General features: G+C 50.4%; 1 protein-coding gene across 1 annotated transcript; it reads left to right on the top strand.

The window, feature by feature from the left end:
• Positions 1–1,128: 1,128 nt before the first annotated feature.
• xirp2a (xin actin binding repeat containing 2a) lies at positions 1,129–13,585 on the top strand. Its single transcript, XM_047030471.1, has 7 exons — positions 1,129–1,263; positions 1,917–1,986; positions 2,321–2,424; positions 2,853–11,353; positions 11,546–12,417; positions 12,928–13,061; positions 13,499–13,585. Exons 1-6 carry the CDS (start codon positions 1,144–1,146, stop codon positions 13,020–13,022), a joined length of 9,762 nt encoding a protein of 3,253 aa, XP_046886427.1. The 5' UTR covers positions 1,129–1,143; the 3' UTR covers positions 13,023–13,061; positions 13,499–13,585.
• The last annotated feature ends 298 nt before the right edge of the window (positions 13,586–13,883 follow it).

The raw sequence follows: 13,883 nt of genomic DNA, 5'->3' as shown, positions 1-13,883 counted from the left end.
ACACCCTGCTCGCAGACACACACAGACACACACACACCCTGCTCACAGACACACACAGACACACCCTGCTCGCAGACACACACAGACACACACACACCCTGCTCACAGACACACACACACCATGCTCGCAGACACACACACACCCTGCTCACAGACACACACACACCCTGCTCACAGACACACACAGACACACATGCTCTACGCACACATGCACACACACACATACCACAGCCAGACTCACACATAAAGACAGGTACACCCACACAGACACACCCTGCTCACAGACACACACAGACACACAGACACACCCTGCTCACAGACAGATGCATATACACACTCACACACACATCATAACATCCCACCCATAAGAAAAAAAGTGCAAATCTGCTAAACTGGTTTCCTCTAACGATACTGTTGGAAAACAGACACAGCTGGACACGCCTCTGATGAGCGTTTTTTTCCCCCTCGTTGAGTTTAATCGGGTGACAAACTTTTACTTCCTTTGAAGCCTTTCTGTTGACGGTAAACAGAAGTCAAGGAGTGCATCTTTAATATCGCCGAGGCAACAGACAGCTTCTTTCGTGGGCGAGAGACTGTGGGAGAGTCAGTAGGCTGAAGGTGTGAAATGAGTCAGCATGCAAGATGCGCATAGCCATCTCACCTGAGCTCACAGCCAAGCTAGAAAACAGGTTACAGTCATCCAGGTCAGCCCTAACCAGGGAATACTGAATTATAGATAGAGACAGGGAGGTGAGATGTAAGAGTGGATTTGGTTGCGTGTTGTTCCTGAGGTGAAACTTAGGGACTCTATCTGTGAGTGTCTTACACATTGTAGGGAAGCGGATTACGCCTGTTTAACATTTGCTGTAAGACAAACTGTACACTGGGTGAAACGGATTTGTTGATGTGGTACAGATCTGTGGAGATGGTTTAAAATGCAGATACCCTGCCAATGCTTGTCTTGTTCAAGCTTTATTCCAAAACAAAAAAACAATGTAAATGAGTCCATGTAAAGTATATCTGCCTGTCTGTCTGTGTGCCTGATGAGATGGACATAGCTCAGTGGCACAGCATTTGACCGCAAGGTCACAGGTTCGAATCCCCCCTGAGGGAAAGCATCTGCTAGATTGATGTGTAGTTGTCATGACCACAGTGTGTTCTCCTCTTCAGGAAGTGTCCAGCTCATCAGAAGTAGTGGTGAGGACCAGCACCAGAGAGGTCGTCCCTGGCAACCAGCAGGTGACCGCCCATCATGATCAGCAGGTAAGAATCAAATCAAACTTTATTTGTACTGACCTTTTTTACAAGCAGAGGGGTTCAACAATGCTTCTTCAACTCTTGACTCTAAGGCTCAGTTTCCCAGACATGGATTAGGTTGGATTACATCCAACTGTGTTGTCATGGTGCAGAGTACAGCTACAAAACCAATGAAATACAGAATATTAATTGCAAATAGTAACACACCACACTTTAATTATCTTAGTATTTGTGTCTCTTCCCAGGGGAAGTTTGAAGCCTTGCCAACAAGCTTGTATCTAGTCAATACTTCACTGTGTTTCCACAAGGCTGTACCAAAGCAAACCCTTAAAACATGTTTTTTCTACAGTAGCCTAAGAAAAAAGCACCTCATTAACTCCACAAACATAGCAAACAGTATAGCTAGCATGTCTGTATATTGCAGATTTATTGTCTATATGTTACATCAAACATCCCAAATATCTCAATTTTATTTGGTAAAGAATTAAGGAATGAATTCAAAGTACACTAACCTCATGTTTCAAGTTGATTGGATGGACTGTGGTGAATAAACAACATAGTTCTGGGCATTTTCAAGTAACTCTGATAAGAGAACAGTTTGAGGTCACTGCTGCAAAACATCCATTGTGAAAACCAGTTACCTTTTTTTCTCTTAACAGATGACTCATGATCAAAGAGTCCAGCATATGAATGTGGCCTCCGGATATGAAGACCGTTACGATGAAACAGGTAGAGTATAAAACCATTTCATCTAGTTCTTTCATATTGCAATTTGTAACACCCTCCTACATGTGTATTATGCATTAATAATCGCTGGATATCGACGCGTACCCTCCCACTGGTCTAAATTAGGGACGAGGTGTGGAACTAAAGGAAGCTGCAGATGGTTGTGCTTTCAGAGCCGCCAAATATAATCTTGGCACATAGGGAGCTGATATATTGTTACTTCAGTTTGAAATATATAAAGAAAAACACAGTTTGTTAATGAAACAATACAATTTCTTTTAATTTGTTCGTGCTTCCAAGCGTGTGTAACGAGACCAACGTTTCCCCTTTGCAGCAGTCAGGGTCATCGGACGGGAGGATTTGCCAAAGGTTTCCACTCAAGCTTTGAAGCAGCAGTATGAAAAGACGATTGAGGACGCTGCACCAAGCAAGCAAATTAAGGTAATGATGCTCGATGTTTGGCGGTTTGGAAGATTTTAAAAACATTAGCATTCATCTGTGGCATTCTACAAGGTCACAATCAACACAGTGATGCAGGTTGCGTCATTAAATCATTAGTCGTTAACTGGGATTGGATCAAAAAGTGTCACATTAGCAGTCATTCGGAATCTGAGTTCAGAGAACAATTATTCTCTTTAATCCACTTCTTATTCCTATGTACTCTGCTTTACTGCAACAACACTATTTTCCCCTCAGTTCTCTCCTCCAAATTAGTTTTTCCGCATTTTAAAAGAGGCTTATAAAGTATGCACCTCTTGGCAATTCTGATTACTTTTGGTCGACACTTTCTCTCTTTCCTCACTATCTTCTTCTGTCCCTGCTTTCCATTTCTGCCACATTAATATCAACAACAACACACACACACACAGATTGATCTGGACTTCAACCAGTTTCAGTGGGCACCAGTCGCCCAGTCCTCCCAGGAATCCAGCTATGAAAGCTTGTCCGCTACAAGGACAGCTGCAGCCTCTTCATCCTTCACTGCCTCTGCCTCTGCCTCTGCCTCTGCCTCTGCCTCTGCCTCTGCCTCTGCCTCTGCCTCTGCCTCTGCCTCAGCCTCTGCCTCTGGCTCATCCGTAGCTTACGAGAGCATGGAACACTTCCCGGCTCCTCCCCCAGACCTAGAGCAGGTGCCGGAAGATATCCTCGAGCACTCCCCCTCCCTGCAATCCCACCTCCAGGCCTCCCAGCAGAAGTATGCCATGACCAAGGAGCAGCTGAACAAGCAGAAGAGCTACAAGGAGCTGAAGCGTCTCTGCAAGCACGTGCACCCAGAGGTTCGCGACAACCTGGAGAGAGACTTCTTCAGCGAGGTCACGGAGAGAGATATCTCTCACCTGGACAGCGAGGAGGACGTGAGCGGGGATTTCCAGCAGGCCTGCTACGTGTTTGAGAACAACGGGAGCAGCCCCGGTAAATGCATGAGCCCTGAGCGGGAGTACCTGGAGTGGGACGAGATCCTGAAAGGTGAGGTGCAGTCCATGCGCTGGATGTTCGAGAACAAACCGCTGGATGCTATCAAGGACGACACCCCGGATGAAAACGATACGAAGAACATTGGCCAGCATGAGATCATCGCCGGGAAGGATGTCAGATACGCCACATGGATGTTTGAGACCCAGCCCATGGACGCCCTGGGAACAGAGACCCCTGATCCCACGGACCTGACTGGGAAGCAGGCAGAGCTGGCCAGGGGAGACGTCCGGACCGCCACCTGGCTGTTCGAGACCCAGCCACTGGACAGCATGAACAAGATCTACCAGGAGGACGAACAGACCATGGAGGTCGTGTTCACTAAGGACATCACGGGAGGGGACGTGAAAACCGCCAGGTACCTGTTTGAAACGCAGCACCTGGACTCACTGAGCCAGACCGAGACTATCGATGAGAGCCGCTTCCTCAACCTGAAGTCGGAACTGGAGGAGATCAAAGGAGAGGTGAAGACCACCACGAGGATGTTTGAGACGTACCCAATGTGTGTCATCCGGGGAGACTCCGGCCAGATGCTGGAGATCACCACCATCTGCAGGGAGGAGACGGCAAAGGGCGACGTCAAGACCTCCCGCTGGCTGTTTGAGACCCAGCCTCTGGACATGATCAACAAGGACCCTGCCATGGTCAAGCTCATCTGCGGCGTCTCTATGGAGGACAACCCTCAGGGGGGGGTGAACAGGGGCAGGTGGCTGTTCGAGACCAAGACCCTGGACTCCATTAAAGATGAGGAGTGGGAGATGTCCAGGAGCCAGAGGGAGGACATCATTGGGGCGGACGTGAGGAAGCACTGTCTCGTGTTCGAGACGCAGCCGATGGACTCTCTGAAGGACGACGCTAATGCTAGGCCTTTGCCCTCTGAGGAGATCGTGGGAGGGGATGTGCGTTCAGCGAAACATCTGTTTGAGACAGTGCCAATGGAGAACCTGAAGGATCTGCCTGAAGTGGGCAAACTCCAAAAGACTGTGGCGGCGGAGGATGAGAGAGGCGACGTCAGACACCAGAAGTGGGTTTTCGAAAGCCAGCCCCTGGAGAACATAAGGGAGGAGAGGAAAGAGATCACACGGACTGTGAACATCGAAGCTCTCGACAAAGGTGACGTTTCGAATTACAAGGAAAGGTTTGAGACTCTGGATTTGAGCAAATGTGAGGGGACTCAGAGAATACAAGTTGAAGGTGTTACAAGTGGGTCTGTGAAAACCAACAAGGTTCTGTTTGAATCCACTCCCACATACGCAATGCAAGATAGCTCGGGTCACTACCACGAAGTTAAAACCGTGCGACGTGAAGAAATCGTGAAAGGAGACGTCAGAAGCTGCAGGTGGATGTTTGAAACTCGTCCCATCGATGAATTCGATGAGAGCATCAACAAATTCCAGATCATAAAAGGTATATCGAAAGAGGAAATCGAATCCGGTGACGTCAAAACAGCCAAGTGGTTGTTTGAAACGCAATCTCTTGACACCATCAAATCTTTCAGTCACGCTGAAGCAGAAGAACACAAGGAGACAAAGGAGGGTGTGAAAATCGAGAAAGGCGACGTGAAGACCTGCCGGTGGCTGTTTGAGACTCAGCCCATGGATGTCCTGTACGAAAAGGCAGAAGTGAAGAACGAAAGCGAGGTTCAGGACGTCCAGAAAGGAGACGTCAAAACCTGCACGTGGCTCTTCGAGACCCAGACGCTCGACAACATCCGTGACCACACAGAGTCGGAGTCCCAGACGATGCTGAGAACGTGCACGGTGAACCAGGAGGACGTCCACGGGAAGGACGTCCGCCTCGCTCGCTTCCTGTTCGAGACGGAGAACCTGGACAGCATCACAGGCGAGGACGCCAGCTCTTTCAGGAGATTGACCAAGATCGACATCGAGTCCGGGGACGTCTCCAGGATGAAGTACATCTTCGAAAACCGGTCGTCGGACATCATGACCTCCACCTCGGAAGAGACCATGCAGAAGCTAAAGACTCTTAAGGCTGACGACATCCAGAAAGGAAATGTGGTGAACTGCATGTGGCTGTTCGAGAACCAACCGATTGACGCCATCCGGGAGAACCCAGAGGAGGGCAAAGACTCCCGCACGGTCACCGATGTCCAGGGTGGAAATGTCGACAAAGGCCGCTTCATTTTCGAAACCTACTCCCTGGATAAAATTCAGGAGGAAACCACTGAGACGGAGATTTCCAACCTCACCAGCATCATCAGAGATGAGATCGAGCGAGGGGATGTGAAAAACTACACCATGCTGTTTGAAACCCAGCCACTTTATGCCATATGTGACAAGGAAGGACACTATCACGAGGTGACCACTGTCACCAAAGAAGAAATCATGAGGGGAGATGTTGTGGGTGCTCGCTGGCTGTTTGAGACCAAACCTCTGGACTCGATACGAGACACAGAACAGGTCTACGTGATCAAAGCTGTGACGGAGGAGGGCATCAACAAGGGTGACGTGAGCTCCGCGCGTTGGAGGTTTGAAACGCAACCTCTGGATGAAATATCCGAGGACATGAAAGTGCAGACTAAGACCGTCGAGGACATTCAGGGAGGCGATGTCAGAACGAACAAACAACGCTTCGAATGTGATGACGCGTCCCAGAAATACGTGAGGACAGTCAGCGTGAGCGAGATCCAGAAAGGAGACGTCAGGAGCGCCACATGGATGTTCGAAACGCGCACGATCGACAAGATCCACGCAGAGGGATCCGAGTATGAAGAAATGGAGAAGGTGACGAAGGAGGAAGTGATGAAAGGAGACGTGAAGCAGTCCGTGTGGCTGTTTGAAAAGGAACCCTTTGACAGAATCAAAGAGTCAGACGGGACGGAGACGGTCGCCACGCGTGAGGAGATCCCAGCGGCTGACGTTAAAACCACAACGTGGCTTTTTGAAAGCACTCCGTTCCACGAGTTCAACAACAGTTGCGTGGAGAAGACTCAAATAATGGGGAAGAGCATCAAAGGCACTCTGGAGGAGCTGTACTGTCAGAAGATGGTGGATTCCCAGGGGATCCTCATTGAGGCTGACGAGATAGGGGACGTGAGGATGGCGAAGTTTAAGCTCATGAACCAGGATGCCCCGGAGATCCAAAGAGAGGAGATCATCAGGGGGGATCTGAACAACATAATGATGAATCTCCTGAACCGACGGGAGAGCACTGAGAAGGGCATCGTTGTCGACAAGGAGGAAAGAGGAAACATCAACTCTGCGGTGAGGCAGCTGTTAACCCAGGAGAAGGGAGTCTCCGCGGAGAAGGAGGAAATCATCCGCGGGGATATTCAAGAGGCCATAAACAACCTCCTCCGTGAAGAGGGCTCGTCCAAACGAGGGATTCTCATTCAGGAAGATGAAAAGGGGGATGTGAGGATGACCATCTACTCCCTCCTCAATAAAGAAGATGGGGCAGGCCTTGAGAAGGAGGACGTTGTTCAGGGAAACGTAAGAGGGACGCTCCACAGGCTCCTGTCCAACCCAGGGTCAGAGGACTCTAAAAAGATCAAAGTAGGAGATACAGAGAGGGGGAACGTCAGCTTTTATTCCACCTGTATTGAGTCAGGGGCTTTAGATTACCTTAAACAGCTTCAGTTGGAACCCAACGAGACCCCGGAAAAGAGAGAGAAGGAAAAGATCCTTGGAGGGGATGTTTTCGAAACCAAACTCACACTGACAAGAAACCAACAGCAGATTGGACGCACCGTGGCCGAGGACGACATTGTTCCCGGGGACGTTCACAGCACCGTGAAGGTGTTCATGACCCAATCAGCTCTTTCTCTGACCAACCTGCAGAGAGAGGAGGTCGTGAAGGGGGACCTGAGAGCAGCTCTGGACTCACTCACTCAAGCTGTTAACCAGAGAGTGGAGGTGGAGAAGGAGGAGGTGGTGAAGGGAGACATCCCAACCACTCTGCGGTCTCTGGAGGAGGCCCAACACCAGGCCAAGGACATGGAGAAGCCAGAGATCGTCCGTGGTGACATCAGAGGGGCACTTCAGTTGCTGGAGAAGTCTGTCACAACCAAAACTGAAGTCACAGTGGAAGATTTAGTGCCGGGTGACATCAAGGGCACCCTTAAGTCCCTGGAGGAGGCCAAACAATCTGTGAAAGAGGTGGAGAGGGAGGAGGTAGTCAGAGGGGACATTCACACCGCGCTGCAGAGTCTGCAAGAGGCCTCGAACGAGAAAAAGGTTTTCCAACACCAAGTGAGTGAACAGGGGGACGTGAGAGGGACAATTCAGCTGTTGCTCGAACCCTCGACCTCCCCGCGCATGCAGCGCAGGGGCAGCACCGAGGGAGACGTGAAGACCTCCATCAAATCCTTGTACGAAGGGCAGGAGCAAGCCCAAGGGGAGAGAGAGGAGGTGGTGAAAGGAGACGTCCAGGGAGCGATCAAGTGTCTGATGCAAAGAAAGCAGTATTCGAATCCTAAACGCATGTATCCTTCCAAGAAAGGCAAAACGACGGTAAGAAATCCATTACCCGCACAGCCAGCAGAGCATAAATACTCGCATGCGGCTCAGAAGACTGAGGGGGAAGCAGTCAATCCAGCACCTGCTGTGAAGAACCTGTCTCAGAGCACTGAATCTCAGAGCTCCGCACACAGGCATGTGGAGAGCAAATCAACGAAAAGCAAGACCGTAACCCAGGATGACTGTTCTGTGACTGCTGTCAAAACAGTCAACACAACTGAGGCCTCACAACATATGAATGTTAAAGACCAACAGCCTGCGAAACAGAAAATACCGCCTCCTCCTAAGCCTATGATCATAAAGAAGAAAAACATGGATGAAAACAAGTCTGTTATAGAAATTAATGTAGCAGAGGGGGTGCAAAGCACATCAAAGACAAATGTGGTTGAGAAACAGACACAGGAAAACCAGTCTGCCAGGGAGACCCAGGCCACGGTGATAGAGCACAAGAACATCACACAAGAGCACAAGAACATCACACAAAAGCAAAGTGTCAAAAACCTCAAAACAGAAGTAAAAACGCAAAAGACAGACTATCGCAGTCTTGAAACTAAGGGAAAAGGTTTTATTAAAAAAGCGAAGCCAGAGATCCACTTCCCCCCTCCTCCGACGTCTCCCCCGCCACCCTCCGAATCGGAGCTCTCTCTACCTCCACCTCCATCACCAGAATCCGGAGGCCTGCTTTCTCCCACGTCTCCCCCCCTGCTCGCAAGACAGGACAGCGACCTCCCTCCCCCGCCCCCTCCACCCCCAGAGGAATGCCTCAAGTCGGAGCCTGAATTCTTCCCTCCTCCCCCACCTCCGCCCACCACCCTGATGGCAGGCCAAGACTTCCTCCCTCCACCACCCTCCCAGCAGGAGCTTAACGCCATGCCCAAGACCGCTCCACCCCCGCTACCCCCTGGCAAGCCAGGGAAGACCACAGGGAGGCCTTTATTCAAAATCCCCAAGCCTGAGCCTCCCAAACAGCATATACAGGTCAAACCTAAATGGCAGAAAAAGCAACCTACAGCGACACCACCTCCTCCTCCACCTCCTCCTCCTCCTCCTACACAGCCAGTTGTAACTGAGACTGTGCACAAGGAGCTAACTAAAACCCAGGAGGCTAAGATGGAAATGTCTCAGCAGTCAGAAGCCGTAAACACGCAGGTTCAGTTTGAAACCACAGCTGTGTCCTCGGCTAAGGTGCCCTCGGTGACCCCTGTGGTAAAACTGACACAAGAGGATTTGCCGCGGCCTCCGAAAAAAGTTTTCATCCCCCACCTCAAAATCCCCCCCTCACCTGAACCCGCCCCTACGGCTAAACCTCGGCCCTACGCCCGCAAGTTCAAAACCCCCCTCATGCTTGCGGAGGAGCGATTCCGCCAGCAAAGAGAGGAGTTGGAGGCTAACAAAGTCACAACTCCAACTTCCCCACCGACTAATATCCAGATGCAGGCGTCAACGGTGACCTCCAGTGGAGCTGGAGTCTCCTCAGCGCAGCAAGCGGAGAGGACGGAGGTGATCGTGGAATCAACACAAGAGAAGCAAGAGCAAGTTCAAACGACGGCCAGCGTGAGCACAGCTTCACAGGACGCCCCGATTAAGAGACCCCCCTCCAACATCCCCTTTAACAAGCCCTTGATTTCTGGGCCGAGAAAGAAATCAACAACCGAATCTACAAATATTGCCTCTGATAAAAAGCACGTTGCCGTTAACTCTTCTATGACCTTTTCAGAAAAACAACTTGCCTCGTTTGAAGCCTCTAAAAAGAGTCAGGAGGTCTCTTCTGCCAAGCAGGAAGCTGTGTCTGTCCCACCAGCCCAGCTTCCTCCTGAATCCAACATGAAAGTCCACTCTGGCTCGAATCGGATTACGACGTCTGTAGTTGAACAGCAGAGTTCGATGAAAGCCAGTTCACACTTTGTTACCTCCACACTGAGCACTGCCCAGGAAAATGGAAATATTCAATGTGCCCTCCCACCGAAAGCTGAGGAGGCAAAGCGTGCTAATGTCTCCCTCAAGCAGGGGGGGAAAAACACACCCTCACAGCCCACCAAAATACCTAAAGTTACACCTAGTTTCAAGGTGAAAACATTTAAAATGCCCGCAGAGATGAAAGAGGAGAAAGCTGAAGGAGGGCACAAAGATCTCCATGTAGTCAAAAGTGAAATACACTTGCAGAAAACAGATATGGAGAGTAAGAGCGAGACCAGGCTGGTTCAGGAAAGCAAAGCAACAAGCGGTGGTTCAGAGAGAACTGATGTGAAGGAAGAAACTCATGTAAAACATGAGAAAACTGCAGATATCGAAACATCTCCGGCAGTAAAGGAAACTAAACTGGAGGTTCAAATGAAAAAAGCCAAACAGATTTCAAAGAAAGAGCAAGCCACAAGGCAGCCATCTATTAAAGTTGCCCCTCTGCCTAAAGACAAAACGAATGCTTGTGTGGAACGACCCCAGGGGCAGGGACACATGACCGTGTCCCACACTTACCAGGGGACACATTCAGAACACAGCCAAGTGCGCGAGGAGACAATCATCACTGAAAAAGTGGTTCATCAGAGCACATCGAAACAAGAGGCAGTCCTCATAGCCAAGCAACAGGCCAAATCTTCTCATCAGCAAAGAGCAGAAGCGAGCAGAACCCAGCAGATTGAAGAGAGGGTTACGGGAGAGTCAAAGGCCGTCTCAGTCGAAGTCAATCTGAATCAGACAGCTGCAGCTTCTGTGGAACTCACGGATGCAGGGAGATGTCAAATAGTGCAGAAGCTGTTATTTCAAATAAAGGAGATTCAAGGAGCACCTGGCAAAATGGAGTCCCACTCCATCAAGGCAGTCCTAGGAAGAGTCCCAGACTGGCTGATGGGATCTGACGACAGACAGAAAATGGCCCAGTCGGCTAGTGAGCACAACAAGAAAAAGCTTAAAGAGATCATTATCAGTGTGAGAAACCTCGCCCAAGCAAAGCTCACGTCTCTAGAAGGACACATAGCAGTTGAGAAAAAGCAGCAAACTGAGAATACGCCCGATAAGAACGTTTTCCCAGTCACCAAGATCTCTAAGTTAAGCATTGGCTCGTCTAAAGTGGAAACCCAGAAGAAAGCAGTCAGCGAGAGGACGACAACTCAGATCAAAAAGCAACAGCTGGTGGAGACCGTTGACCCCAGAGTCCCCTCCCCGTCCGTCCGGACCCGAACCCCGTCACCCACCTTCATCAGCATCGAATCAGCCAGGCGCACAGACTCCCCCCTCAGGGTGACACCGTCACCTCCGCTGTCATTGAAGTCGGCCGCGACCCCGCCTCCCCCCATTCGCAGGACGGACACCCCCACCTCCCGCTTCAGCGGGGCCTCCCCCTCCCCCACCCTCGGACGCTCCGCCAAGCTGGCCAAGATGAAGGACACCACCGCCAGGCTCTCACAGGGCATGACTCCTCCTCCTCACATGACCCCGCCTCCTCCCGTGGCCCTGCCTCCTCCTCACATGACCCCGCCTCCTCCCGTGGCCCTGCCTCCTCCTCACATGACCCCGCCTCCTCCCGTGGCCCTGCCTCCTCCTCACATGACCCCGCCTCCTCCCGTGGCCCTGCCTCCTCCTCACATGACCCCGCCTCCTCCCGTGGCCCCGCGCCCTCCCATGCCCCCTCCAGAGTTCTTCTCTGAGCTGGCAGGCGAGCGAGAAGGGCTGGAGGAGAGAGAGATCTGGACGGAGACACTGGAGGAGACAACCATGGACGTGACCCAGATGGTGGACTCCATGCTGACCGTACGGGACAAGAAGGAGTTCTTTGAGGAGGCGCAGAAGGCGGAGGTAAACAAGATGTACCTGCGGAAGGACCCCATCGAAATCCCTGAGCGCCTGGGTCCAGACACGGAGGAGTCTGCTGATGGGGTGAACGTGGACATGCTGAAGGTGGAGCTCCCCAGGGTCGATTTGTCAAAGCTGGTCAATAAATTTGAATCCCCGCAACCGAAAATCTACGCGAGGAAAGACCCCATCGTGATCACGGAGAGACTGGGGAGCGACGTGGAGGATGCGGAGGCCAAACTCAAAACACCCAAAACGGAGGAAATGCCCACTTTCAACATCAAGGCGATCAAGGACGTCTTCGAGACGGGCGACCACACTTCCCAGGCCGCCAGGGAGCTGCGCAGCAGACAGGAGAGGAGAGAGTCAGAGTGCTCAGAGCAGACCGGCTACTCTGAGGTAAAGTCGGCGAGCGGGCAGTTCTCCGGCGTGGCGAGAGGCGGAGTGCAGAGCACGGAGGCGGATCATGGCGAGAGCGCCACGGCTCGCCTCAGCCCCCCGTCGTACGCAGACGTGGTCAGGGGAAACGCTTCTGATCTGCCGGCTCCGCCCGAAGACTCCACCGAAGACATGCTGAAGACCTTCCATCAGTCTTGGGCCGAGAGCCAGAGCGTGTTCCAGAACTTGGGCTTCAACGCCTCCGAGCAGAGGTCGTCGCAGGTCGTCACACGGCAGCAGGAGACGGTGGTGACGGGTAAACCAGGATGCGCGGCATGAGACACTAATACAGAGTGATGGTGTGTGAAACTTTTTTTTTTAAAGGGTTTGTGTTGAAAATGCTAACAGCTCTTCAGATTTGTGCATTAACAACTCTGTTTTTGTACTTTTCTCTCTCTGCATTTCCTTTGTTCTTTTATTCTCCCTAACAGACACTAAAAATCTCTTAGGGGACTTATCTCACGGGTGCTGACAGTCATTATCCATGCAAACAGCATGAGTGCATCCTAATATACAGTGAGCCTACAGGGGCTGTATTATGTTTTCACACAAAGATTATTGAGAGCACTGTGCAAAGATGGGTTTCAACATGGATTAATTACTGAAAGTGAAGATTTTTTTTTTTTCTATAACTAAATCAGTTATGAGTTTTATTATATTTCATTGAGGAACATCGTTTATGAAATGCCTGGGTTTCGTAACTGCTCCACCACTGCTTTCTTGAGTGGCTCGGTCAAAAAAGGACCAAACGTTGTTGTTTTTGCAGAAAACACGAGTTCCAGAGTCCGAACTGTGCACAGCGTGCAGGAAGAGGGTGTATCCCATGGAGTCACTGATCGCAGACAAACAAAACTTCCATAAAAACTGCTTCCGCTGTGAGCACTGCAGTGGGAAACTAAGGTGAAACTCTAACTTCATTAACAACTCTTATTTAAACAGTATAGATCTACATGTCATATAAACAGTATACAGTATAGATGTACATGTCATAGAAACAGTATACAGTATAGATGTACATGTTATATAAACAGCATTGATGTACATGTTACAAAAACAGTATGGAAAAAAGTGTTTGGCTTTACTGCCTTTACATTTACATTTAGTCATTTAGCAGACGCTCTTATCCAGAGCGACTTACAGTAACTACAGGGACATTCCCCCCGAGGCAAGTAGGGTGAAATGCCTTGCCCAAGGACACAACGTCATTTGGTTCGGCCGGGAATCGAACTGGCAACCTTCAGATTACCAGCCCGATTCCCTAACCGCTCAGCCACCTGACTCCCCACATCATGTACTTGATAAATAAGATTTTTTTTAAATCCTTTCATCTTTTATAGCCTGGGCACCTATGCCTCTCTCCATGGACGAATGTACTGCAAGCCACATTTCAAACAGCTGTTCAAGTCCAAAGGAAATTATGACGAGGGATTTGGACAGAAACCACACAAAGACCTCTGGAGTGATAAAAACCAACTGAATTCAGTAGAAAACACAACATTAAGATCCCCGTCCCCCGAGAAGAAGGTGTATTTCACTGCCAGGAGCAGTGCTGCTTCCACCAAGATAGAGGCAACAGTCCCACAGGACACCCAAACAAACAAATCAGGGGATGAAAACAGAAAGCCTGGCAGTAAGATCTCTGTCGTCTGGCCCCCTCAAACCGACACTCAGAAGAAACCCGTCATCGCGGAGGAGGAGGTGAAGCTGGCCAAGCCGTCATGG

Source organism: Hypomesus transpacificus, chromosome 12, assembly GCF_021917145.1.
Source record: "Hypomesus transpacificus isolate Combined female chromosome 12, fHypTra1, whole genome shotgun sequence".
In the NCBI taxonomy this organism is placed as follows: domain Eukaryota; kingdom Metazoa; phylum Chordata; class Actinopteri; order Osmeriformes; family Osmeridae; genus Hypomesus; species Hypomesus transpacificus.
Note: the sequence above shows the minus strand (reverse complement) of the source record. Positions and strands in the feature narration are given on the sequence as shown.

Bases quoted from the DNA above. Each gene is read 5' to 3' on its own strand.
- xirp2a (XM_047030471.1), top strand. From the start codon at position 1,144: ATGACCACAGTGTGTTCTCCTCTTCAGGAAGTGTCCAGCTCATCAGAA. The intron at 11,354-11,545 runs TCCTCACATGAC...CGTGGCCCCGCG, and splicing joins TCACAGGGCATGACTCCTCC to CCCTCCCATGCCCCCTCCAG. The intron at 12,418-12,927 runs GTAAACCAGGAT...TTGTTTTTGCAG, and splicing joins GCAGGAGACGGTGGTGACGG to AAAACACGAGTTCCAGAGTC.